The 27,294-nt window shown below is 32.2% G+C and overlaps 4 protein-coding genes across 7 annotated transcripts; 2 read left to right on the forward strand and 2 right to left on the reverse strand.

Moving 5' to 3' along the window:
- Positions 1-1,484: 1,484 nt before the first annotated feature.
- LOC104808950 lies at positions 1,485-2,979 on the reverse strand. The gene is made up of 2 exons (XM_010534806.2): positions 1,788-2,979; positions 1,485-1,686 (listed from the first exon to the last, which is right to left on the reverse strand). Exon 1 carries the CDS (start codon positions 2,883-2,885, stop codon positions 2,241-2,243), a length of 645 nt encoding a protein of 214 aa, XP_010533108.1. The 5' UTR covers positions 2,886-2,979; the 3' UTR covers positions 1,485-1,686; positions 1,788-2,240.
- Positions 2,980-11,613: 8,634 nt separating this feature from the next.
- LOC104808951 lies at positions 11,614-15,215 on the reverse strand. Its single transcript, XM_010534807.2, has 9 exons — positions 14,907-15,215; positions 14,449-14,630; positions 13,660-13,841; positions 13,271-13,555; positions 13,134-13,192; positions 13,004-13,040; positions 12,817-12,888; positions 12,366-12,690; positions 11,614-12,197 (listed from the first exon to the last, which is right to left on the reverse strand). Exons 1-9 carry the CDS (start codon positions 15,001-15,003, stop codon positions 11,829-11,831), a joined length of 1,608 nt encoding a protein of 535 aa, XP_010533109.1. The 5' UTR covers positions 15,004-15,215; the 3' UTR covers positions 11,614-11,828.
- Positions 15,216-20,432: 5,217 nt separating this feature from the next.
- LOC104808952 (succinate dehydrogenase subunit 6, mitochondrial-like) lies at positions 20,433-22,910 on the forward strand. Its single transcript, XM_010534808.2, has 3 exons — positions 20,433-20,701; positions 22,185-22,287; positions 22,458-22,910. Exons 1-3 carry the CDS (start codon positions 20,498-20,500, stop codon positions 22,601-22,603), a joined length of 453 nt encoding a protein of 150 aa, XP_010533110.1. The 5' UTR covers positions 20,433-20,497; the 3' UTR covers positions 22,604-22,910.
- Positions 22,911-24,113: 1,203 nt separating this feature from the next.
- On the forward strand, positions 24,114-26,428 carry LOC104808953 (prostatic spermine-binding protein). 4 transcript variants are annotated; one of them, XM_010534809.2, is made up of 4 exons: positions 24,114-24,253; positions 24,349-24,504; positions 25,692-25,732; positions 25,838-26,428. In XM_010534809.2, the coding sequence occupies exons 2-4, from the start codon at positions 24,376-24,378 to the stop codon at positions 26,193-26,195; spliced, it is 528 nt and encodes a 175-aa protein (XP_010533111.1). In that variant the 5' UTR covers positions 24,114-24,253; positions 24,349-24,375; the 3' UTR covers positions 26,196-26,428. The 4 variants fall into 4 exon arrangements, with proteins under 4 accessions (XP_010533111.1, XP_010533112.1, XP_010533113.1 ...); XM_010534810.2 differs by having other exon boundaries at positions 24,358-24,504; XM_010534811.2 differs by having other exon boundaries at positions 24,115-24,253; positions 24,374-24,504.
- The last annotated feature ends 866 nt before the right edge of the window (positions 26,429-27,294 follow it).

Consider the following 27,294-nt stretch of genomic DNA (forward strand, 5'->3'; position numbering starts at 1 on the left):
ACACGACCAGTTGTTAGTAAAAATATGATAGACGGACTGATTGGCGGGTTTTCGAATGATTAAAGTTCTAAATTTATATGGTTTTGGAGTCATTAAAAAAAACCCCAAATATATTATCCTTCGTGAAATATACAAAATTCGAGAGATTTCATAGAAATATCATTATCGTTAAAACATAAATTCTTTTATAATTAGTCGGGCCAACATACTATGGGGTCGAAATCACAATCAAACTCGAAAGAATATATATATAGACAACTGGTTTCGATAGAGAAACCTTCTACAAAAAGGCATATTATTAAACGGCGATAGTGAAACATTATACCGAAATTTTAGTGTATTCAAACTCCAAATCCGATATTGAGATATTATAATATTTTACAACCATAATTTGAAGAAAAATTGAGAGGCAAAGGTAGCAGTGTTCGATATTCGAGATTTTTCATTTGAATTGATCAAAATTCGAATTTTTGTGTATCCGAATTATACTATCTACGAGATAAAATATTTGCGGATATTCATCGAATCTGACGAATTTTAAACATATTTTGATTAAAAATTCATAAATCTATAGATTACATACTGATAATTTATAAAACCTTTGAAAAAAATTTATATCCAAAATAACTAGATCACAAAATGATAATTTTTTACATAAAAATAATTAGATCATTAATATGTATCTTTGTAATTTTCTAATAAATAAAGGGTATAATAGTTATTTTTCTATTATTCGGATATTCACAAATAATTATCCGAACATGAAAATATTAAACTGAATCTTAACTTGAATTTTGGATTTTAGACATTTAAACTTGATCTGTATCTTATTATCCGATTTTCGGATATCCGACTTTCGAATCGGGATGATACCCGAAATTGGATAATTTTGCCCACCCCTATACAAAGGCGAGATATCGAGACGATCAAATACTAATTATAGCCCTAACACTATCCGAAATCATAGACTCACTGTCTAATATCCAAATCCTAGTGAAGAGGTAAGGTAAATGTGTAAAATGTCATCCCGCCCGAATTCAATCTCTATTTTGGGCTACCTTTTACCAAAATTTTTTTAAAAAAAATCCAAAGCCGAAAGTCGAATCCACGTCAACATCGAACACAAATTTGTAATATTGAATTTTTTTTTTGTATATCCAAATTGTGAGTCGTAATTAGGGTTTATCTTGCCGAACCATGAGTAGTAGAGATCTGTCTTTACACTTTGGTGTTATGGGGACAAAGCAGAGCGCATTCATCGCTCGACAAAAGCCAATTAACAACACATTATGATTGACATTTGGTGGGTCTATTTTGTCATACAATTTTGCTTACTTAAGGATAGAGTGTGACAAGTCGGCTGTCCACATTTAATGAAGGCCGACTGTTAATTTGATTCGAATTATTTTGTCCTTTAATTCGGATTAAAATGAATTATCTTTAGATAAATCTCGACTATATCTCTCGATTTTTTGCCCCGTAAGTTCATATAATTATTCTTTTTTTTTAAAATTAATTATCGAAATATAAGCTTCTTTTACTTTTCTTTTTGCGGGATATATCAGTCCCAATCCTCCTCCATTGTTGGAAATCTCGAACACGGTCATTAGTGATCATTAACGTAATTTATAGAGTTCAACAATTTAGGTTCGCAGAATCAGAATCTTGTGATTTCCTTCATTAAACCTGCAAATTCAATTAACAGTTAACAAAAAACTCAAATTAATTAAACAAAATCAACTTAATTAATGACTTAATCAGATAAAAGTTAAACAGCTCAAACGTACCGGAGGAGAGATCGACGCTACCCAACGCAGGAGAGCACGTACACCTACAAAACGAAGACGACGACGGAAAAACGTTAAAACGGACGGGAAACGTTAAAACGGACGGAAAAGACGACGGAAAACGGAAAAACAGACGGAGACGACGAACACAGACGCCTTCAACAAATTGTTCCATGGATTTGAAGAATTCGTTCTTCAATTTCGACATCTGTTTTTTTATAAATTCATCAATGATTTTGATTCTGAGAAAATTGCAAAATTCGAATTTTTTGTCATCATTTCGATTTGTACCACAGATTCGCCGTCGGAGCAAATCATGTTCTATATTCCTCGTCTATATATATACACCCACACGCGGTTATCTATAGAATTTTAAAAGAAATTCGTCAATTTCACAGTCGCCGGAGATTTCAAAAAACACCGGGATGACGATGTCATCGTCGCCGGTGAATATCATGAGCAGGATTCATCGGCCTTTGACATAACGGAGAGGCGACTCTGCCGTGGCCGGAAATCTGCGCGGCGGCGCTGCTGGTGCGACGACGGCCGGATGAGTGCCGCGAGTGCTCGTTTCACCAGATCTCCCTCTACCCCACAGATCCGCACCAACGAGTTCGTCATGGCCGATCTCCGCGCGTGAAGGCGGTTATTCGGCGAGTAACTTGACGGCGCGTGAGATCCACGCGCCGCCGCCGCCTTGTGGAGACTGCAGCGGAAGGATCCAGGGTGGTTCGTCGGGGAGCACATACAGGTACGCTTCTGCTGTGAAGGTATCTGGTTCCGGACGATCTGGCCAGCGGTGCGCGGTGAGTGGCCGACGGCGGAGATCGACCGGCCGGGAGACGTCGGACGGTCGATGGAGAATCTTACGGTTGCGGCGGATGATGATGCTGCGGCGTAGCGAGGTGGAGGGGCGGGTCTCCGGTGGAAGAAGGTGGAGGAGCGAGAGGTAAAGCTTGAGGTGGAGGAGGCGAAGGCAGTGGCGGAAGGCCGCGGCATCGGCATCGGCGACGGCACGTGAGAACTGTAACAGAATCTTCCGGAGGGAGAGAGTGAACGGAGCACTGGTCCGCTGCTTTTTCTAGAAGTCGCCGCCATTTTTGTTCTCCTTTTCTTCTTCTTCGTTTTTTTTTCTCTTCTGCTTTTTTTTAGTGAAGTTTTTTTTTTCTTTTTATCTTCTTCTTCTCGAAGGCGTGTTTGGCTGTTCGTTTTGGCAAACCTGGCTTCACTCAGCCCTCGTCATTTATAGGAGCGATTGGTCGAGAAGGGTAAAGTCGGAATCTCGGATATTTTTCTCTCTCTAGATATACTACTTTTAATAATTTGCTTTTGTGCCCCATAAGTTTTAGAATTTCCTCAATTAGTCAACATATCGGTCCCACTCCTTTTCGTTTTACAAACTAAAAACTTAATTATATTGTTTGCACAGAAAAACTTTTATACTTTAAACTATCTATAAAAATTCATCAAATATTATTTAAAAAAATAATAAAATATATAACTTACTTAAACATATTTAATTTAAATTCGTTATATGAATTAATAATTATTACTTTTGAAAAAAATCATCAACTATCTAAATTATTAAAAAAATATTTTATTTTACATTTATTATAAAATTTTATAAATTATATATATATGATACAATTCTCATTATCACAATAAATAACTATATATTTTTAAAAAATTATGTTAAATTTATTATAAAAAACCCATCAATCTATAATTTTAAACAAAATAAACCATAATTTTATTTTATTTTAAAATACATAATACCTCTTACATAATTATATATAAATTATATTTTCTATAATATAGATTTAATTTATGTATAAATTTAAATAGTTGATGATTTTTTTTTTCAAAACTAATATAGTTGGTGAATTTTTGTATAAATTTAAAATGAAAGATTGTTTTTAAATAAATGATATAGTTTGTTGTCTTTAGTTTAAAATTAATAATTGATTAGTTTTATAAAATAAATTTAGAGTATAAATATTTTTATGTAAATAAAATAGTTAGATAGTTTTATTTGAGCTTATCTATTTATATTTTATATATCTTTTTTCAGATTAAAAAGAAAGTAAAATCTATTTTTTAGAGAATAGGGAAATAACACATCATTTTTTTAATAGAATGTGAGAAGAAAAGTACTATGTACTTAAATGGGAGAAGAAAATACATGTATGTATCTACTATGTTGGGTTATTTTTTGTTATAAAAAATCTGGAATTTAATATAAATTAAATGATTAAAGAAATATTATTTTATGGATGTTACGGACAAAAGTGGTGATACGGGTGATGTATATCGGATACCTACGATTTTTAAAGATATTTAAATTCGAATTCAGATCCGACCGATTATGTATTTTAAAATTTGAACTCAAACACAATTTTTTTAATATTCGAAATATATTATTTACGAAATAATTTTCGAATAAACACGGATATCCAAATCTAACGGATTTTAACTATATTTTAAAATTTTATAAACTTATAGATTATATAGAATAATTTATAATATCATTAAAGAATACTTATATAACATAATTAGATCATAAAAAATAGTTTTTATGTAGATAAAAAATTATTTTATATCTCTCTTCATAGCTATGAAATATAAGAATAAAACGTAGGGGTAAAAATGCAAGAAAACAAAAGTTATGGGTAGCAAAACCGAATTTGAAAACATTTGAACTAACTAGAGAGAAGTAGGGTTGGGTCTTGGTCGGGTTAGTTAATATTTAGGACGTCAGTTGGGATCAAACGGTTTCACAGAAAGCTATGGGCACAATTTTGCTTATTCCCTTTCTTAAAGGACCTGAACCATAATATTAAACATCTCCAACAAAAAAATAAATTAAAAGAGGTATATAAAACAATTTTTTGGCAAAAACAAAAACAAAAACGTTGAACCACTTGCCACGTGTGACGAGAATTATACACAGATAATTTATGTACATTTTTTATTATATTATCTGATATTTGCCAATTTAGAAATTATCTTCTTTGGCGGTGGCGGTGATTGTTTTCAATTTTTGATGTAAACCACAAATTTACATCCAAATTAATTCCCAAAAAAATATAATTTTAATTTTATCAAATAAACTTACCATATATTTTGACATATTAAGAGGTTTTCCAAGTAAAAGGTGGTTTAGTGGCCACACAACTTAGATGTAATCCTTCTATTTTTTTTTTTAATTTAATATTAATTTAAAATTAATTTATTATGGTAATGATTTTTTAATTCTAGAATGTAAAAAAAAAATGATTCGATTAGGAACATGATGGAGAGAGGAAACCAAAAAGCGGCCGGTGGTTTTGGTGAAACCTATCGTCTTGGGCGAGACGAAACCGTTGGACATCATAATACGCCCAATTGCCACGTGTGATCCTATATAACCAAGTGTCACCATTAGGCATATGGGCTTGGAAATCGTCAGCCATACGAAAAGGATATAATTAAAAATTAAATTAAGAAAAGTTTTTAAAAATAATACTTTTAGAAAAATCTCATTCAAATTGGGATTTTAAAATGAAAGTTAGATAAAATATTTTTAAAAAACCAGGAATATCTATCTCAAAAGAAAAATTATAATTGATAAATCTTCTTGATTAATATTTACTAAAAACTTTCACAACAAGAAATTGTATTTGAAAAAAAAAATGGCTTAAGCATTATATATTGAAATAGTACACAGAACTTGATCATTCTAAAAAAATATTAAAATACTAATATCGTTTGATATAACTAGATTCAAATTCTATATGTTACGGTTTCAGGAAGTTAAAATCCATACCTAAATTAAAAATTAGAAAATATCATATGTTGAATGGGTTTTTAGCGGGGTAGATATTTTCATCCGAAATCCGTGGGTTTTCGAGTATTCTATCTCACGGTATCCGGAATTTATTATCCGTGAATCAATGAGATAGAGATTGGTCCCATCAGACGGCAAATTTGAGTTTGAAAATTTCGTCACAGATTATGTCGTATATATCCGATCTCATATCATAGGTATCCGAATTTTGGATACACGGATTTCGTGATATAGAGACTGAAATATTATAATCGAAAATCCGACGAAAAATCGAGACCGAGATAAGGATACCTTAAAAAGTCCGGATAGCCACCCGTATCCGCCCCTAATTTCTAGATTCTATAAATATTCATACATATTATATATATATATATATATATATATATATATATGTTTAAATAATATTTACAACTTGAATTTACAGAAGTGAATAAAGTTGATGAGGCGGGTTCCAAACTCGTGGGGTTCACACAATACAACTCGTACCATAGATTCACAATACAGCCTTTAAATAAACAATTTTTTTTCCCTAAAGTTTGGTAAAAATTTAATTTCATTGGTTCGCATTTGCAAGACTAAGATAAGGTGACGAGCCGACACGTGTTGCCGAAATCAAATCAGCGGCATAGATTATTATTAATAAATATTAATTATTATTATTTTTATTATTATTAATTATGATCGAATATTTTATTTGACGTTAGTCTAATACATAAAATTTATAAATGGCCAGTGTTCGGCCAATAGTTTATTGACAGATTTTTACGTTATGGGTCCAACTGTTGGCTAAAAAAAAATGGGGAATATATTATTTTTTTTATAGAAATTAAATACAGATGGAATTATTAGAGACAACGTCCAAACGGACATATAATATGAGTTTTGTCTCCCCATGTTAAGTTGTCGACTCGATCCTTCATTGTATCCTATGATGTGTGTAATTAGGCGCGACAAGGAATCTTCACCTTCAAGATCATTGAAATTATGCGTATAAGAAATTTGATAAATTCCAAGTATAAATATAAAAAATAAAGAAAAACAATATATTTAATTTTAAAAAAATATATAAAACTAGGATTTAAAATGAACTACCGATCAAAAAACAACTCTTAGATAATCTTATATTATTTAAGTCAATCATTAGTTTTTTTTTTCATGTGTGATAAAAAATTAATTAATGGATTGGTTCAATATGAAATAGATCAAATGCCCAATTCTTTATACGGCATCAACTTCTTCGCATTTGAAAAAAATAGTGTATTATTTTTTTATTATTTTGTTGATGTTAAATTTAAGTTATTTATAAATTTTCATGGTATGTTTTTGTGATCGAAATAATTTTTTGTTCCGATGAACATGTTTTTTTTTGTTATAATACAATATATGTGATTAATTGGTTAGAATACTCATATTTAAAAATCTGAAACATAGAGAACCGAATCAACAAAAGGATCTTGTGCACTAACGGGAAAATCTCAATAATTGCAATGGACCGTCGCGTGGAATTAAGACTAATCATATGTAGCATGCATGTTCTATTTAAATCATTATAGTATAATGCATTTATTTGAATTAGATCGATTCACTTATACATGTTCTATTTAAATCATTATTATATATACAATGCATGCATCCATGCATTATTTGAATTAGATCGGTTCATGTATAATATGTTCGATTTTAATTATTATAATATAATACTTTGTGCTTTTTGCCACATCGTACCTTATCTCGTATTCGACATTATATTATTGGATATTTAATCAATGTTATGATGATAGTTCATCGAGAGACTGTTCATGTTTGTCTATCCATCTTTTGAATTTCTTGTTTCCGAATCAAAGAGGCCCATACTTTTTTGTTGTCCCAATATTATTTTAAAATTACAAAACATATTTATAAAAGAGATAAATAGAGTAAAACCTATTAAAATTTCTGAACTTATAAAAGGTGAAAAAAATTTTAAAATTTTTTATTTGAAAAATTTATTCTTAAACTTGCAAAATGTGTCATTATAATTTTCAATTTTACAAAATATATTATTATAATTATCAAACAAATTTATGGAGTAACATTGTTTCTTCTAGTATCAATAAATAAGTTTGAAAATTATAACCTAACAATTGGTGGTCTAGTGGTTGGGATGTGACAAAGTCACCTTCAAATTCATGGGTTCAATTCCAGTGCTGGGAGAGATGTAATTTCTGGACTAAAATGGTCCATATACAAAGGTTGGTCCCGAACCTAAGGTGGATATAGTCGGGACGAAGGCTCGGAAAACCATCCTAATTATAAAAAAAAGTTTGAAAATTATAATAATATATTTTTTAAATTTGAAAAAAAAAGTTTGTCAAACAAAAAGTTAAGAATTAATTTTTCACCATTTTATAAGTTTAGAAATTTTGAGAGATTTACCCAAATAAATATGTTAGATTTCTAAATTTCTAACTTTATAATTCTATTATTAATCCATTCAATATTTTTATTTTAAAATATTACATTTATTTAAATGTATATTTAATTTTTATTCGATTTAAACCGTATCATTATTCTCTAAATTCATTTTTCATTTAAAAATATTTTTATAAGAATATTTTATTTATCATTTAAAATTTTTAAATATTATTTACATTAGATTCTTTAATTTTAAAAATATTCTATCCAATAAGTTTTTTCAATTTGAATTAATTTTTATACATTTTTTTTAATTTGAATTCAACAAATATATATTAAAATAGTCAGCATTAACCTAAAAAATTAAAATCTAAGAAGAATCTATTAGACCAAGTACCGCGAACACAAATGTGCCACATGCCAATACGTGAGGATAATGATGTGGGTCTCTTGCTCGAAGATTTTAGATAATTTGAGAATATTTTTCTTTTAAATTTTGAGCTTTTCTATGGTTGAAAATTTTCCATAAAATCTTAAACTTATTTCTTTGTTCTGGTTATATCCAGAGCATTCTATAAAGTTAGACTAAAAATATTAATTTTTAACCCAAAATTCAATTAGTTGTAAGATTTTCAGGAGACAAAAGATTCACCTCATTCTGATAATTTAATTGGGATGATTAATTGATTTCTTCCAACTTTTTTGATGAATCTAAGCTCAAAGGAAAAAAATAAATTAAATTAAAATGAATTGTTTTATTTCAACTTTTTTTAAATTTAAATTTTATTAGATATAAATGATATATCTTTAAGTGTATATCCAAATGACATGTACAATATAGTTTTAGTCAATTTTTATCTCTCGAGTTTTATATATTCGATATACATTATCAAAGATAGATGTCAACATTCTAACACCATAAAATATATTCGCATTATTTAAATGTGACATATTGGAAATTGTCAAACACAATTTCGAGGGCACTGCAAATAGGTCAATCTTTATTATTTTGTGATATGTACAATGAAAAGTTTGTTGAAAGCTAAAGAATGCTTGGGTGTTTTGTCTTAAAAAATGTATTAATCTTTATAGAAATATACGAAATTTTATATTTGAGAAATAAAAGCACGAAAACTTTTGTAAATAACATCAATAGCAATGAGTACAAGAAGCCCTACAAACTAAAAATAAAATAACATGATATAGTTTCGAAATTTGGCATTGCAAATTTTCATATGATGTGACAATAAATAAATATAACGCGACATAATTTCAAAAAGCATTTAATTCCATGAGAAGAAGAGAAATTCAAAACATTTATAGCTTTGTGACTAAAATCATCGACATGGTCCATCTAATTATTAACAAGTGCATCCCAAAGTCCTAACACTGACAACATTACATATATATATATATAATGACTAATATAATCTATCATATAATTGTTACATTTTCTAATGACAAATGCCATTTTGACCAAGTCAAGCAAACAACTTAGACATTGCGTAATCGTGTATGGGACATGGTATTGGTAGATTTCAAAGTCAACGGTGACTGAACTCTTTCATCTTTGGAGGCTGTCCTTACATCTGTCCCATGATTTTAACTGGTCAAGTCAACGGTCAATTCTCCAACGTATTTGGAGGTTAATTTTGACCTTCCATCTTCGGAACATTCATGGAGAATGTATGTGTGTGTATATATGTGTATATATATGTCTGTGTGTAAATTCTTCATTTACCTTTTAATTATGTTCGAGTTGGAGTTTGATGTTGGGTTGGACCCTTTATTTTTATGTAAATGTGATTATATGGATTCGGTGGACAAACATTACCAAATGTAAATTAATCCTTGTGTGCATTGAAGAGGGATAGATGGTTGAGTTTTTGGTCAACTTTATTTCGATCCAAAATCTAAATTAAATGAAAATGATCGCTATAAACATGAGTTAATATGATACAAATGGGTTTGATTAACTTTGGTTTGACATAAATTACATTCAACTGAAATATAATTTACAAAATTGCATTGGTACTTAAGATTAGATATTTTTCATATATAAATTTTGAAGGGAACATAATTAACGGTTAGATTTTTTTAATATATATATATATATATGTTTTTTCAAAGTCACAAATTATTAACCATAATATTTAAAAAAATGAATAAAAATAAAAAGTAGATGACAAACGTGTATATATATGTATTTATATTCAAACTCACAAGTTATTGACCAAAATGGCTTAAAAAATTAATAAAAAAAATATTTACTATAGGTTACAAACTTTGTTAGGATCAATTTTCGACCATAAAATCATAATATGTTTGAACTCAAACTAAACAATAATTTTAAATAAAGGTTTTGAATAGTGGTGGGTTATTCAAGTTTTGATTTGGATTCGATTCGATTATATTCAAGTCTGATTATTTTAATTTTAAAATGATTATAACCGTTTTGATTTTTATATTGAATCTAGTTCGGTTTTGAATTTTGTTGGCCGAATGCTCATTTAAAGAAAAGGTTTTTTAGTCACTTTTGAGTGTTCAAACAGCATGAGGTCCTTTATTATTGATATTCTCAAAATAGTCCTTGGAAGAAATTTGAAACAAATCCCACTAAGTTTTTATAGTTTCCAAATCAGTCAATTTTTATGTAGAATAATAAAATTGACATAATGTGTCATTATATATATATAGTTTTAAAAAAAATAATATATTACATTTTGAATATCAAATTTTAATTTTTGTAAAATTGATCATAAAATATTTATTTATTTATTATTAGTTAAATATTGTGGTTGAAATTTGTAAATACTAAAAAGGGAAAAATATATAATAAAATATTTTATTATTTTTCTTTTTAAATAATTCGGTCTGTTTGTCCATGCGGCCCATACCGGCCCTTTTGCTTTTCAAGTTATGGTCACAGCGGTTTGGCATTTCGATTTTCAGCAAATATATTATTATATTATTATTTATGTTTTAGTTCTCGATGGGTAAAGCAACAAGGTAGAACTCATGAACTTTATGTGCATATTTATCGACAATTCTGCGCATGGGCAAATGGTTCGGTTATTTAAAAACCGAACCCGGTCGATTAATTTACGAATGAAATGGATTAGAATTAAATAACCGTTTTTTTCGAGATATAAAATAATTACACTTGAATTATCCATAGATCGAATAAACCAAATTTGAATTAACCATAACCAAATAAACCGAATATAACCGTTTTCCTAATCTATGCATCACCGATTAATATATATAATTTAAAAAAATAACATAATAAAATTGTTTTATAACTATGATATATAACAGAGATCTTTAAAAAAAATTCAACAATATTCCCAAATTTGTTTCATTTATTATTATAACTTAACCGAAATTTAATTCCACTACAATTTTAATTAGACATAATCAAAACGAACCAAACATAAATTATTAAAATCAAATAACCGTTTGGTAATGAATTTTTAAAATTTGAAACAACCAATTCTAAATTATCTGTAACCGAATAAACCGTACCGAATCATTATTCTTTTACTTACTAATCTTGATCGGAAATCATGATAAATGGACTTAAAAAGAGCGCCTTCTTTCAAACAATGAAATATAAAAAATTCCACCCCTTAGTCATATATCCTTCAACAAAAACCAGACATAGTCACTTTGGTTCTCAAACTAAACCAAAACAATCACAAGTTTCATCACATACTGCACACAAACACAAGGCTTCCAACCAGAAGAAATGTACACTAACCCCGAAAAAAATCTATACGGTTAAAACCCGAAGAACCCTATCCGACATTCTCTTAAAACGCTCACTTTTCCCGAAGATCACCCGGATGTCGGGCATTGTAATCCTTTGTGTAAACCCGATGCCTCCTTTCGCGTGCATATATCACCCAGAACACGAGAGACAGCATCACAGCTGCAGACACTAAGACCAGACCAATGTAGATCCATTGCGTGTACCTTCCGAGACCCGGGCAATGATCTCTGTGTATGTCCGTAAATGTAGATCTGACAAAGTCACAGTCCTGCAAATCTACCAAGAACGGACCATACCGGTATAAGCCATAGCTTATGTTAACAGCTGCAGCCATCTGGTTGTAGAGCTTTGGGGTTACACGACCAGTTGTAGCGCACGTCCCTGGTGTATTGATCTGGCAAGTGTAGTTCTTCCATACCTGATGAACAAGCAAAAAAAGGAAAAACCCATTTGCCAAATGAGGTTTTCGGTTCATAAAGTTGCAAACTTGAGAGACTTTTGTGTCGGGTTTTCAAATCCGAGCATGCCCCTTTTGAGATGCTAGATTTTTACGGTATAGGGAGGAGTGATCCCGAGGGTTTTTTACCTCCGTGGCATTGTTCAGACCGACCTCGCCGGGTTTGCATTGCCTGTTGGAGAGATCGGAGTTAAAGGGGTTGCAGAGAAGAGGCATGAGAGGGCCAGATTGGTTGAAGTATAAGGGTTTGGCTTGAGGCGGCAGGTTTCTATTTGATATGGTGCTGATGACAGTGTCGACTAGGTTCACGAGCTGGAAAGTCACGAGCTTTGTCTTATCCAATGTCTCTTTTGCAGTAGCATTATCAACGCACGGAAGAATATCGTCCAGAGCCGTGTGAGCTGTAGGGTGTTGGACCCACTGGTCCATTGCAACGCATGTATCTGCAACCACGCTGAAAAGTACAAGACAAAAGGGTTTTGAGTACAGCGAAAAACTCAGGTGAAAGAAGAACGTGATATCGAAAGATTTACGGGCACAGATGCGTAAAAAAGTGTTCCAGGAATTGATGAAAACTCACTTGTGGAGGAGAAGGAATACACCGCACAAGATGAATGTAACCGTGACGAGGATCCAACCAAGAATCACAAGCCTGCCATGCCAATATCAATCAGATGTGTAACCAAGCCAAGCAGATGAACAAATTTCCGATCCCGGTAATGAAAGTAGCATATAATAAGACCGATAAAAAACGAAAATTCACTTACGTGTATACAAGGCATTGCAATCCAAAGATAGACAATACTGCAAATCACAATGAGAATCGTTAGCAATGGTAGAAAACACCGATCTCGAGGAATCTTGAATACATAGATAATGAACAAGAAGATGACTCACCAAATCCAATAAAAGCAAGGAAGAGCATCACAGCAGCAATGATGATGAGAGCAAGTCTCCTGAAGCAGAAGAAAAGAAAATCATAAGCCGAGACAAAGGATGAAAAAAAAAACATGGAAAATACGCCGAGCTATTACATGGTATCCAAGCCGCTTTGGATTTTGTCTTGATTCTCCATGGTTTTGTTAGAAAGAGTTGTGGCAGAAGAATCGATCTTCCTCTGTATATCGTCGATGCTGGATTGAACATTCCCCGGCAAAAAGTTCGATTCCACATCGACCCTTTTGGCCGCACTTAGATAATCTGACACATTCCTGAGGTTTTCCGCCGTGAGATTAGCTTGCCTCACGACGTAATCCAACGTATCCGTTGTACTGGCATGGAATTTTCCTTGGCCCGTATATAGGAAAGCACAGCCAACACTGAGCATGAAGAACACAAAAACCAATATCACAACAAAATTATCAATTACCGAGTAGCAATTCAAGAAATAAGGATAGGGAAAGGGGATGAATGAAAATTTTACATTGCAGCAATGGTGAAGAGTATGAGGAAAACGAGGGAGAGAGCATAAGCGAGGCGGGAATAGCCGTAAGGTTCACGAGGGCAACAGCAATAACAAAAGCACATCAGACACAGAGACAGCCCGAAAAGCACGAACCAGACAGCCGATATTACAAAGAATGGCGCCGCTGTAAAAGCAACAGACTGCATTGCAACAAATGGTTATGAACAAAGGTCAACACTTGGATCCATTCCTGATGAAATTTAGATAAAGATCGCAAATTTATCGAAAACGGGCAATAGAGAGACGTGTAAATCATAGTGAAATCACAAGAACTTCTACTGATAATTCAGGTATTGGGGACCAGATATTGATTTCAGGTGTTATAAGTATCATTCAGAACCTTGAAGATTCATTGCCAACAACGAGAACTAAGAAACTAACCAAACCCCTTTTCATCCATTGGTTCCAAAAAATAAAAAATCTATTCAAGGCTCATGAGTGAGAGATTTCAAATATAACTTCAACTAGGGACTGTCAAATTCTACTCCGTCAAAGTTTTTAATGGTAAAGATTGAAGCTTTAATTAGGATATCAGAATCCAAGACTTCAAGATGAACATAAACAAAAACCCATCAACAAAAATGCTCATAACATAATCTCAACCACAAAGTTTTAATGGTAAGGATTGAAACTTTAATTAGGAAATCAGAATCCAAGACTTCAAGATGAACATAAACAAAAACCCATCAAGGAAAAATGCTCAAAACATAATCTCAGCGACAAAACTTAAAAAAAAAAAACACTCACAGCCCAGTAATGTTGGTTGCTAATGTTCCATCCACCATTGTAGAGCTTGAAATTCTCAAGAGGGTCTTTTCTTCTTGTCCTTTTTGCAGCCAAAATCAGAGATGAATTATCTCCGTTTTCCTCCGCGAGAGCCCTCTCTACAACATCTCTCCTCCATGGAACTGCACCATCTTCACCAACCCCTAAAATAATCCAGAGTTAAAGAAAGAAATTAAATCGCCAAAAAAAAAACTTAATTCTGATAAAAGTCTTCATCTTTCTCAGTGCGATTTGATCATAGAGGAACCGATCTACAACAACCCAAAGAACAAGCTGATGAAAAACAATTCTTACCAGAAGAAACCCAGAAACATTATTCAGATATAAATTCTTAGAACACAAACAAAAATGGGGGGGAAAAGCAAGTATAGATTTGAAAAGGGGCAAAAACAGAGTATCAAAATGTGACTGACTCATACCTGAAGTCGATGTCCCAGTGGCCTGAGAGACGATGAGAAGGAAAGAAAATAGAAAACCCAGAAGCAAAAACGCACTTTTGGATCTCCGACATAACATAATGCGTCTGGTTTCTCCTGTCCTTCGATGCTCTATGATCTGTTTTCTCTTTTTGTGTGGCCTCAATGTTCAATGTTCCTGTTTTGATCGAGACCGGGAGAGAGAGAGAGAGAGAATGGCTGTGACTGACGTTTGAGAAGATGATTTCGGGATTTTATTTGTGTTTAGAGACCCTTTGCCCGACGCGGTTCTCTTCCTCGAAATGTCGGCATATTCATAACTCCCAAAGATTTTTTTTTTTTTTACCTTTTGATGATTTCTTCCTTTTTTTTTTTCCTTTTGCCCATTTCCAAAGTATTTCACTACCCATCAAAGATACTTCCTTTTTATTCTTCTTTAGCGTGACACCACCATGTTAATCGCATTTTTAAAAAAGAAATAATTTTCTTCTATGGTGGAAAATAATTCTCGGTTTATTCCCAAAATTAAACAGCTTTATATAAAAATAATAATTATTTTTGTCTTTTAATTAGCGGGATTATTCTTGTGATATTCCTAACATGGTTGTTGTCACGTGTCACAAAAGCCTTAGCTTTACAAATAATTATCTTTGAAAATAGAGTTGTTGGATGTGACAAAGATTTTTTTTTTTTCAATTATGTATTTGGTCCGTGTAATGATGTTATCTCACATCGGTAAATTTGGTGGGTGGTATTTAATTATCACAAATCCTTGATCTCTAATTTACGAAATTTGGATTTTACATTTCTAGATAAAATCTCATAGATTTGCAAGGAATTTAAAAATTATATTGAACCGAATCTGACAAGACATCATTATATTTAAATTATAATTGGCCACAATCACAACTTCAAATAGAATTTGATACAGAATCGAATCCTAATTAAGTAAAAAAAAATCGAAAAAAAAACTTTATAAAAAATAAATAATTTTTTAAATAAAACCAACCTAAATAAACTTTTGAATCAAATTTAAATTTAAAATAAAAATACTAGTTAAAAAAAAACTACTCGTAAGATCACCGTCTAATTTTTTATTATTAAAAACTGAAATAAATTCTAGAAATACTTTTTTTTCTATGATCTAATTTTGACAATAAGTTTTACTTGATAGTGACATAAAACAATACTTTGTGTTTTGGAGTCCCATATATACATGTTACATCTTATTATAGCTATTTAAACAAATAAATTCTGACCTAATCTTGCAGAAACCGTGTAAACAAACATATATATATATATATATACACATATGTATTGTAATGTCATATATACACACATGGATAGTGCCAATAAACAAAAAACAATCATGTATGTATGTATGTATGTATGTATGTATGTATGTATGTATGTATGTATGTATGTATGTATGTATGTATGTATGTATGTATGTATGTATGTATGTATGTGACATGTGGTTACAACATTCCTCCTCCAATTATCCACCGTGTGCAAAGGGAAAACCACATGGACAGTGCCAAAAGAACAAAATAAAAAAACAAAAACCAATCTATCATAGACTTTGTTCGATGTGTTCGTCGACAAAGGGGCATCTTGGAATTATCTGCTAAATTTACTCCAAAGAAAACAATTTTTTACTTTTTTTTGTGATTTTCAATGTGAAATATTGTAATATAATGTAAAAAAAAAACAGTAGTACAACTGAAAATTACTGCATGACACCTAAGTCAAAACAACCAATTTATTAGAAATCTTTTAGTTTTAGATTTTATTCACCAATATAGAATTTAATTTCTAAAACAAAAAACAGTAATCTATTGCTATACCTTAAACTTAAATACCGGAAACAATAATAATTTAATAAAACAAATAAATCAACAACAAATGTCTAAAGGTTAATATCCGGTTCTCAATTAGTGAAGAAATTTTGAAACTGAATGCTAATGTCGTGATTAAGATAAGATAATTACACAATTAATGTAGACTAATATTCACTTCTTCAATAAAAACACTCGTTTAGTAGTTGTATCCATGTCGTGTGAGTTTTGGATATCCAGTTTTTCTTATGGTGGTTGTGACATTTAGTTGCCGTATTTTGAATCGACTCAAATATTTATAAGTATATTATATAATTATCTTCTATTATTGTATATTTAAATTCAAATCTATATACCCTCTACTCTATCTAGGCAAAATCGAAAACGAATCAAGTTCAGATATTAAAAATCTTTATTTTTATAAAAATATCTAATTTTTTATTATCTTTTATTAATTTAGTCGTTTTGATTTTACAAAAATATTTTTATAATAATTATTTTTATTTTTTCTAATAAAATCTTTTTAGTAAAAATAATAAGCGTCTAAGACGAACGACGTGTGTGTCAACTCTTTCAAATTCTTTTTTTTTTTCTTCTTCTTCTAATTATATATAAAATGTGTGTGAAATATTGAAGATATGATATTAATATTTAAATATAAATTTTAGCATTGATTCGCTGTCCGAACAGTCACTTGTCTCTGTCATTTTCATTCAAAGAAAACATATATCAATTGTTTCCCCATGGAAATCATTTTTTGCCACGTGTATTCATATATAAAATATTTACATATTTTTCCGAACTTAAAACTTTATTTAGGTGTGCTGTGAATTTGTGATTTATTTTCTCTTGTCAATGCAGATTTCTTTTTTTTTGTTACAGATAATTTTTAGACGTCATTTTCACATAAAAAAAACATTTTCAAAATTTACTGATTTTTTCAAATTTATAATTCATAAAAAACCTTTTTTTTAATCATACGGTAGATTAGATGTGCATAAATATTTTCTATACATAATCATCCAACAATATATATTCAACCGATAATTTGTTTATATAAAATTGTTTGTCATATTATATCCAATATAAGAAAACAATTATTTTAATATCTAATTTATAAACTTCGAGAAACACACGAGATCAAAACAATGTAAAGTTCACGTAACAGCTATTTCGCTTATAATATAATATTAATATAAAACCACTGAAAGAGAATAATTAATTTGGAACGAAATTTACAATTCTCCATGATATTTTGTCTTTAACTATTTGTGGATTGGTCTAAGATGGCATTATTGCTTTTATCTTTTCGCTAAATTAATCGATTTGTTGTTTGAAACAGAATATACTTTACAAAAAGTTCAAATTCAAATATTAATATTCAGGCAAAAAATCAATCATATAACATTTATATGTGTATTTATTTTTTTGAGCTAAATCATAAATTGGGTTTTATAAATCCAATCTATGAAGATTTCTGAGTTAAATTGTAATCCATTTGGTCTATTATCGTTTTTAATTAATTAGAATCTAGTAATAATATTTAATAATAATTGTTTGTCTCTCAATTATAACTATTTTATCTTTGCATTTTTTTTGATACTTTTATGTAAATTTTTCACCTATCTTCATAAATTTAAACATAATATTTACTTATTACAAAAGAAATTAAAAATGATTTTAATATAATTCATTAATATATATGTGAAAAATTAAATAAATAATGTGTTTATTTGTTTTCTTATAATGATATGTCTTCTTAACAAGGTTAAACAAGTATTTTGTTTGTAAAAGATTATATTTACATATAGATATATCATATATCGATTATAATATATTTTTTGATAGGATGCAATCATATATTGATGTTTAATTAATTAATTTATTTTTATCCAACCGATCAACATAATAAAAACATGTAGGGTTAATCAAAATTAAAAAAAAAATTCAAATACATTTAAAAAGTCCAACTCAAATGAGTAGAATTGAATTGGATTGAGATCCAAAATGGAAATTTGCCCACTTATTGTTTATTGGACAGAACATTTCAAACAAAACATTATAGTATTTTGTTTCAATTTAAACATCATTGCACCAATAATAATAAAAAAAATGTATCGCGTATTGAAAAAAGAAACGTAACATGGTGGAGTCGTCCAAATATTTTTGTTTCTTTTTAAGATAATATGTCTTTGCATATTCACGTAAGAATATTTTTTGTTTCGTATTTCCTTTGGGGGTTTTTGGACCCATTGACGGAGAAGAGACTCTCACTCGGAGGGAGGATTAGGGTTCATACCCGAATGCCTCGACTTTTTCATTCTGACACACGCGGTTCGAGAGACAATAGAGCTCGGAATCGACGACGGTGGCTGAGGTAAGTCGGTGTCTTGGTCGATAAGGGTATAGTGTACTTTTGGTTGTTTTTGGACCGTTCCTGGTCTGCGAGTATTTAGTTTGTGAAGCACCGCCTCGTGATTGTTTCCGATAGTTTTTTTTTTCTATGTTCTATGGATTGTCCATACCGCCTCGAGGTCGCTACCAAATGTAGAAACTACCCACACACCAACACGAAATCTTTCAGTGTATTTTGTCTTTACTGGTATTCATATCGAGAAACAGGAAAATATATCATCCATCCTTAGATTGTTGCAAAACGAGCACACTTAATTTTAGAATTCTCTTAGAATAGACAAACAAAAATGTAGGAGCACATTGTTAGTTAGTATAAGTAGTTCAATCAATTCTTTTAAGTTATCTCTAACTGTGCAGTCTGATACCTATACAATCCTTAAATCTCTCTCATTTTGAATTTTTGATGCGTTTGATTCATTCCTTTATTCTTCTGGTCTAGTGATACTCAGAGAGTCGTTCCTTCTCCATATCATTTGCACCGACGATCGCTTTCTAGTCTCATCCTACATTGGAATGTCACATTGCTGATGATCCAAACGAGACGTATGTCCTTTGGAGATTGAACTTGTAAAATCTCATCGTTTCGTCTCATTTTGGCGTGATCGCAGAGGAACTCAATGCCACACTACAATTTCTATTTAGTTATCCCATACGGAAACAAATCAAATAATTGTATGGTTATATTGAATCGAATTTTACGTTTAAATCTATTAGATATTATTTTCTTTAAAACAAATTCAAATCGGATATAAAAATAAATGAAAATTTTCTATGAAAACGGAAACCTTTTTAGAAAATATTGGATGAATATAGTGTTTAAAAGTTTTGAAAACTGAAATATTCATCCTAATATACATAATCAAATTAAAAAGAATAAGTATAGTTCCAATTTGGGATACAATATTTGTACCTTCTGTTCGGATTAAATGAATTAGAAAAATTGAGTTGAAAATTAGAATATAAACGAAGAATTTGAGCTGAAACGAATCGAATATCGATAATTTTTCCCCTTGTTAAATTAAAATGATAAATCATTGCCACAAGTTGCATAAACCATATGCTATATTTTGTATTATTTTTTTTAAAAAATTAATTGGACTTATTTGACAACATTAATAGAAGGAGGCATTTTGGAAACTTTATCATAATATCCAGGGGTTTGTGAAAAGTTTCGATTAGTTCTCCACGTGGTGAAATATCATTGGCAGACGTACCAACCCGCATGTATGTGCGCCGTAGAGCAGTGCAGCTCGCCCTAGGGAGACGAAGAAAAGTTCCGAAGGGCAACGGAAGGGAGATTTCGGAATCGGCGAGTGAAGAAGGAAAAGAAGAAGCTCGAAAATGGTGGAATCGGAATCCTCATCGGCGGCGGAGTCCCAGTCCTTTCTCCGGCAACATTGGAACGGGTGGAAAGAGTTCTGGGCTGATAGGTTCTCTTTCCTCGAGAACTACTCGAGGTTCACCAACCGCGACAAGCCTCTCCCTTCTTGGTCTTCCTCCGATGTCGAGGAGTTCATCGCCTCCGATCCTGTTTATGGCCCCACTGTATTCTCTCTCTTTCTCTCTCTCTTTCTGCATGATGTGGATTCGTTGTTATGTGTTATGTGCTTATGCTAATCTGGAGAGTTGTCGATTTGCGCTTTTCATGTTTATTGGTGTTTGGTTGTCCTGTGGTTGCTTATGCTCCGAGTGTGAGACATATGAAGCGTTTAGGATTCTCCGTTATATGTTTGATTCAGTGTATCGATCTATACTTATAACTGTGAGTAATCATCGATTGGCTGTGTATGCCTATATCTTGTCTGGCTGCTTCTTTTCCTTTTGCCTATGTCTCTGCTTATAGGTTCTTGTTCGGTTTCTGATTTGATCTTCAATCGTTACAACGTGGGTTGCATAGGCTTGTGAAATCTACATACACTTTGAATCATTATTGATTCTTTTCCTGTTGTTTTTCTTTTGGAGGTGTCTATGTTTGTATGTCTGTGAATTCACTGATCTGTTCTCTACGCCTATCATTTCACTGTGTTGAATGACAAATGAGAATCAATGGCATTTACTTGAACTTGAAATCTCTTCCATTCCCAATCTAAACAGCGAATCCGTTTAGTCTCTGTCACGGGCATTGCTTCCTTGCAAATTTTTTTTGGAGATAGAATCATTTGACCTGCCGTAGAATGTACTTTCAGCCGGCTAATCCTGCCGTAGAATGCCAAGCGAACACAAGCAGATTCCTTCCTGATCTCTGGAATTGGAATCTCATTATGTTAAGTTTCCAGATTATGACACAATTGTTTCCTTTGAATCTGCTCCGTTGGATTGCCACTATTTGGATTCCTTTTTATTAGCGAGCAATCTCAAATTTGTCGTCACTCGCTAACGTCTTGTACTGTAAGGCTGTCGGATCTGCAAGTAGTTGCTTCATAATTTCCATACACTGGAATTCTGTTGTTCTATTTCTGTCAGTGCACGCAAAATGGCATATTCTGGTTTACTCTGCAATGGATGTGCTGTTTGGTTATTGGAATCGGAGTTAATCTTCTTTTTCTAGGGTTAATCTGTATGAAACTTGAGCAAATTCTGTGCCCTGACCTGAATCAACTGTTGTCCATGAAACTTCATCTTAAATCATCGTATCTTGAGCCACACACGTAGACTGATTTCAAGTTGTTTGATGATTTTATGAGGAATTTGTAGAGTTCTAATTGAATTAGTGATATTGGGTTTCATCTATTTCTAGGAGGGTTTGAATTCTTCTATGCTCTCCTTTTGGCCCCTAACTTTGTCATGATCTTTGCAAATCCGACCTGTATTGTATGTGTCACTTACCTTTTCTTCCGAGTTAACTTCGTAGGACTGCCATTGTGCTCTCTTCTTCTGTTCATCTGATTTCTTTTGGCCTACAAATATCATGTTTATTTTTGACATTCACAGTGTGGTGTTCTATCTATTTGCTTGGAGCCCTTAATGTAAGAAATAAACACTTTGGGTCCTGTGGGAAAATGCGCTGACATATTTTGACCCATTCCAGCTGAAAACAGCAAGGGAAGCAGCCAACTATGGTGCTGTTGGAGGTGTTCTTGGCGCTGTATCAACTGGTGCTTTCGCCTGGAAATACTCAAGAAGCCCTCATGGTAAAACAGTTTAATCCTTTGCAAAACTTGTTTACTGGTGAAAGGACCAAAATGGATGAGACTGGAACCAGACACTAGTTGAATAGTTTGGGAAATGTTTTGTTTTTTTCCTTCTCTCTCTCTCTCTCTGCTCTTGTCTTAATTTTTCGTATCATCGGTAATATCGGTAGGTGCTGCACTGGCGTTAGGCGCGGGAGCTGTGTTCGGGTGGACGTTTGGTCACGAAATAGCGAACCACTCTCTGCAACTCTACAAATTGGACACAATGGCGGCTCAGGTTAAGTTCTTGGAATGGTGGGAGCGTAAGAGCCAATGAAAGCTTTTTCAATCTGAAGGAATGCTTCACTTTCTTCACAATAATCTCCACTGCATCTTGTCGGAAAACGGCTTGGCGGTGATATCTTCTTTTCCCACCCTCGTTTTTTTTTTCCTGTTTTGGGTTTATCGAAAATCAGAATTCAATGTACTATAATAGCATGTTTTGTATTGTGGTCGGAATAATGAGAACTGGTTCAAGTGTTCCAGCAATTTGGGGGAAGTGGATCATGAGGGGTCTTAAGTTTTCAGTGTGTTGAACCTCAAACCTGTTTCCAAGATAATACATTCGCTTGTTTCTCATGCTTTGATAGTATTTCTTTTTTCAAGGAATTACATATAAATTTTGTATACAGAAATTTATTTTGATGTTTTAGTTTTCAACTATTTGAAACCCTAATTGCCACGCCCATTTTCAAAGAGAACAAAAAAAAATGTAAATGTATATTTTACGGTATTATATATTGCTTCAAATCTTCTAAGTTAGCATGATGCCTTTATTAGTTCCGTACAGAAACAGTCAAAACAGAAATGTTGATGTTTGATATGAGATTTTCGAAGTTGAATTCTTGTTTTGATTTTAATATGGCTTAAAACATAATTATCACTAATCCATTTCACATTAGAGCAATTCGATATGATCAATATGTATAAAAAAATCGGACCAAGGGAAATTATGTTAACTATTGCTGCGGATGGTCTGTTATATTCATTTTCTATCAAATTTAAATTCTTTTCAATTTTGATTTTTATAAAAATTATTTTCTTAAAAAATCTTCATTTTTATCAATTTTTTTCTGTTACCCCATTTATATTTAGTTTGTCTGAATAATTTAATTAATTTTAAAAATAATTTAGTTTAAAAATATGTATTATTCATATGTAACCAAAACCAACCGTAAATTATACATTTATTTTTACTGGCCATGCGTTTAAGAAATTAACAAATTTATCCACCTAATCAAACGCACTTAAAAACGTCGTCACAATCATGTCATTTTAGCGACCGTGATTAATTAAACTAATAAAAATAAAAAAAAATAATACATACGTTACACACATATATATATATATATATACATACATACATACATATTGACAGATCCAGAAAATTTTATTATTAGGAGAAAAAATCCAAATCTTATAGAGTAGTTTTACAAAAAAAAGAAAAGAAAAATGTTACGAGGGTATTTTATATTTTTTATTAAAATTTTAAACTTTATGAGTAAATTATATATATTTTTAATTACATGGATGGGTATGAGACCCATCCAATTTCATGGTTTCACCCATGTACATACACATATACACATACGCAGACAGGCCGAACGTCATCACTAAAAATAGATAACGTGTCACTATCCAATCACAATTATTTTGCGGCTTGCTTGTTTTAAAAAAAAAACATAGTGAAAAAATGAATAAAATGAATTAATCATAGAGAGGAATTTTGAAAATACTTAAATTTGCCACACCATTTTATACTACTTCCACTCCACATTCAATGCACTAGACCAGATAAAAATCCACCTTTCCTTTTCTGGACATAGCAAGCCCTAATCTGCCGGTATCAAATTCCCCCACAAAAACCCTAATCGGACCAACCCTAGGGTTTACTCTTTGACCGGATCCAGACCGTAAGCCTGTTCAGGTTCTTCTTCACTCTCTCTCGCTCCCTATCTCTGGGTCCGTAGGAGTTTTCGTTCTGAGGTTAGGGGTTTTGTCTCTGTGTATTGTTTTTTGTAGCTTTTTTAGCTTTTTTCTTCGGTAGATATGGAGGTCGCCGTCGTTAGCTCGGTGGAGAGGAACCAGAAGCAGACATGGGCTTGTTCTGTAACTGAAGTCATGGTCGCTGAGACGGTTATCATTGTCGGCAGAACTGTAGCGTGTCTGCTCCTTGTGGTATAGAACACTTCCATCAAATTCTCGCGTTTCTGAAATTGGAGATTAATCGTTTGTATGAACTCTTGTTTTTATGTTTTAGCCTTTTAGGGTATTGTCTGTGTGGTTATCATAGTGATTTCAGTGAAAATTAGGGTTTTATCTTGTGTTACTGTAGTGACGAGATGGCTCTGGCATCAATATAACAAAAGGTTATTGGTTTATTTGGATCTATTTTGTGTGAATTGCATCACGACTTCATTCCTCTGGATTCATATTTGTGATTTCTTGGCTTGAGATTTATGTCTTTGTATTATATTCGGCTTGAAAATGGCTCTGTTTTGATTTCAACCCTTTCACTACATTGGCCAGTGAGGTTACCATGTGTTCGTCTCTATGTTTCGATGAATTTTGTCTGTTTCGGTTGTGTTTTGATTCCTGTTGTTTGAATACCGTCGTCTTCTATGGCAATCTTTTGCAATATCAAATCTTTACGTAGTTTCGATTCTCGAACTAGTTCTATGCTACGATATACACGTCAACTATCTTCATTGCAACCCTTTCGGCCTAACTGCTATCTCCTGGTTAGCTTTTGTCATTCCCACCAATCGGTTCATGTCGTTCTTGGTTGTGAGTACATACTGTTTGCGATTGGGAGTAAGGCTTAACCCTCGATTAAATTGTCGCCTTAACCAAATTAAACAGTTTAGAGATTTGGGCCGATTTTCCTATTCTGCTTTTTTGTTACCTATCATTGCTTTTTTGGGTTATTCTGTACTGCAAGTTGATCAATCATAAATGTTGTTCTTTGCTTTCATGCAATTGTAGTTCGACCTGTTTTTTTCTTTCTTTCGTATTCACACTTTTCTTGTTATGTAGATGCGCTTGTTATGTCGACGCGTCTATGGTATTGCTTGAGTTATCCTGTTATGCTTTATGTCCCCTTTCGGGCAAGGTGTCTTTGTAACATGTTTCGTTGAACATATTGCGGATTGGGGTTATAACAATTTACACCGATGTGGTTTAGTTTTTTACTGTCATGTTTAAATGTGATTCCATACTGCCTCTGTATATTTTGATGGTTACATATTCAACTTGGTTCTTTTTCACCGTTGTCCATCCTTTTTGCACATTGTGTGGAATGAATCGTAATCAGTCATTGTTGGTGACATGATTCCTCACTTACATGTGTTCTTGTCTGATTCCAGGCAGGATCTCTGCTGACTGGTTTGACGGCTGTAGAACAGAGGTAACTTGCTGTGCCTCGGGATCCCAGTTTCAGTCTATTGTCCGTGGAACGAGAGCTATACTTATACCTAATTGGGTCGATCTGGATCTGATTTCCTTTATGTAGATTTCCTTTTGAGGAGCTTTACAAGATGGAACGTCATGGCGAGGAAAACAAAGACGGCAGTGAAACTGAGGATGATGATGATGATGAGGAAGGAGCTGATGACCAGGATGATGACGACGACGACGATGATGATGATGCAGGTGATGAAGATTTCTCTGGGGAGGAAAAGGAAGAAGCTGACCCAGAGGATGATCCCGAGGCCAATGGCAATGGAGGAAGCAATGATGATGATGATGATGGTGACGACAATGATGATGACAATGATGACGATGATGACGATGATGATGACAACGATGACGATGATGAGGAGGAAGAGGAGGAAGATGTTCGCCAGCCGCCATCTAAGAAAAGGAAATGAAAGGGATGAGAAGAAAAATGAAGATGACCCATGAGGTGTTTAAGGTTAAAGACAAAATCTCTCTCTATGTTGTCTCCTTTGTTTTTCTTGTTTTTGGTTCTTTCAGACATTGGAATTGGATGGTTTAGAGTCTAAGTGTTGAGTCTGTAGAGTAGGAAACTTAGTGATTCAGAACCTCATCTACTATGTTGTTATCTGTACCTTCTCTTCCTGGATTTCTCTTTCTCTCACTCTCTCTCCTATTTAAAACCCACCCCACAATTTTTGAATTGGTTTAGATTTCGGTTTGGTTTGGTTTGGTTTTATAGTTCTAGGTAAACCATATCTATTCGGTTTTTAATTATATCGGATTTGGTTTATGTATTTCTCTGTTCAGATCGATTCGGTTATTAATAAACTTTGAGATTTCAAAAATTTCTAGATTTGGATCCTACTAATAAGGATTCTCTCATGCATTTGAAATGAGAATTTAGTTACACTATTTTACATCACTTGTTAGATTTCCGAGATTAGTTACCATCAAGATTGCCCATAATGAATGATTGTTTAGATCACCCTTTATGGATCGTATAGACCGTCTAACTCGAATGCAAAAGGAAATAAAACGATATCGAAAACGAATCCCGACTTGTAATACTCTACGGTTTCAAGCTTTGCTTCTTCGGAATCATCTTTATCGGGTATCTATCTCGAGAAAGAAGAAAGAAAAAGAACGAGAAAAGAGGAGAAGAAAATGACGATGAGTTGGATCTTATAACTTGCAAGATGAGTAGTACCCAAATTTAGTTGGTCTAATGATTAAAAAAAAATATACAAAATATTATCTTACTCGGGATTGAATCCAAATATGGAAAGGGTATTCAGTCGAACTTGAGAGATATAGTCGATTTAAAGATTATGTGAATTTTCGGATTATTAAAAAATGAAAGATTAATTAAGAAAAAAATAAAATTGATCTTTTCAATCAATAAATGGAAAGAACATAAAGAAAACAAAAGATTTAAAGATGTTCGTCAACATTTTTCAAAGTCCCAAACTTTGCAATTTGCTCAAAACTATGTATAATAGATTATTACTAACACAATAATATATATATATA

The sequence above is a fragment of the Tarenaya hassleriana genome, unplaced genomic scaffold, assembly GCF_000463585.1.
Source record: "Tarenaya hassleriana unplaced genomic scaffold, ASM46358v1 Cleome15, whole genome shotgun sequence".
Classification (NCBI taxonomy): domain Eukaryota; kingdom Viridiplantae; phylum Streptophyta; class Magnoliopsida; order Brassicales; family Cleomaceae; genus Tarenaya; species Tarenaya hassleriana.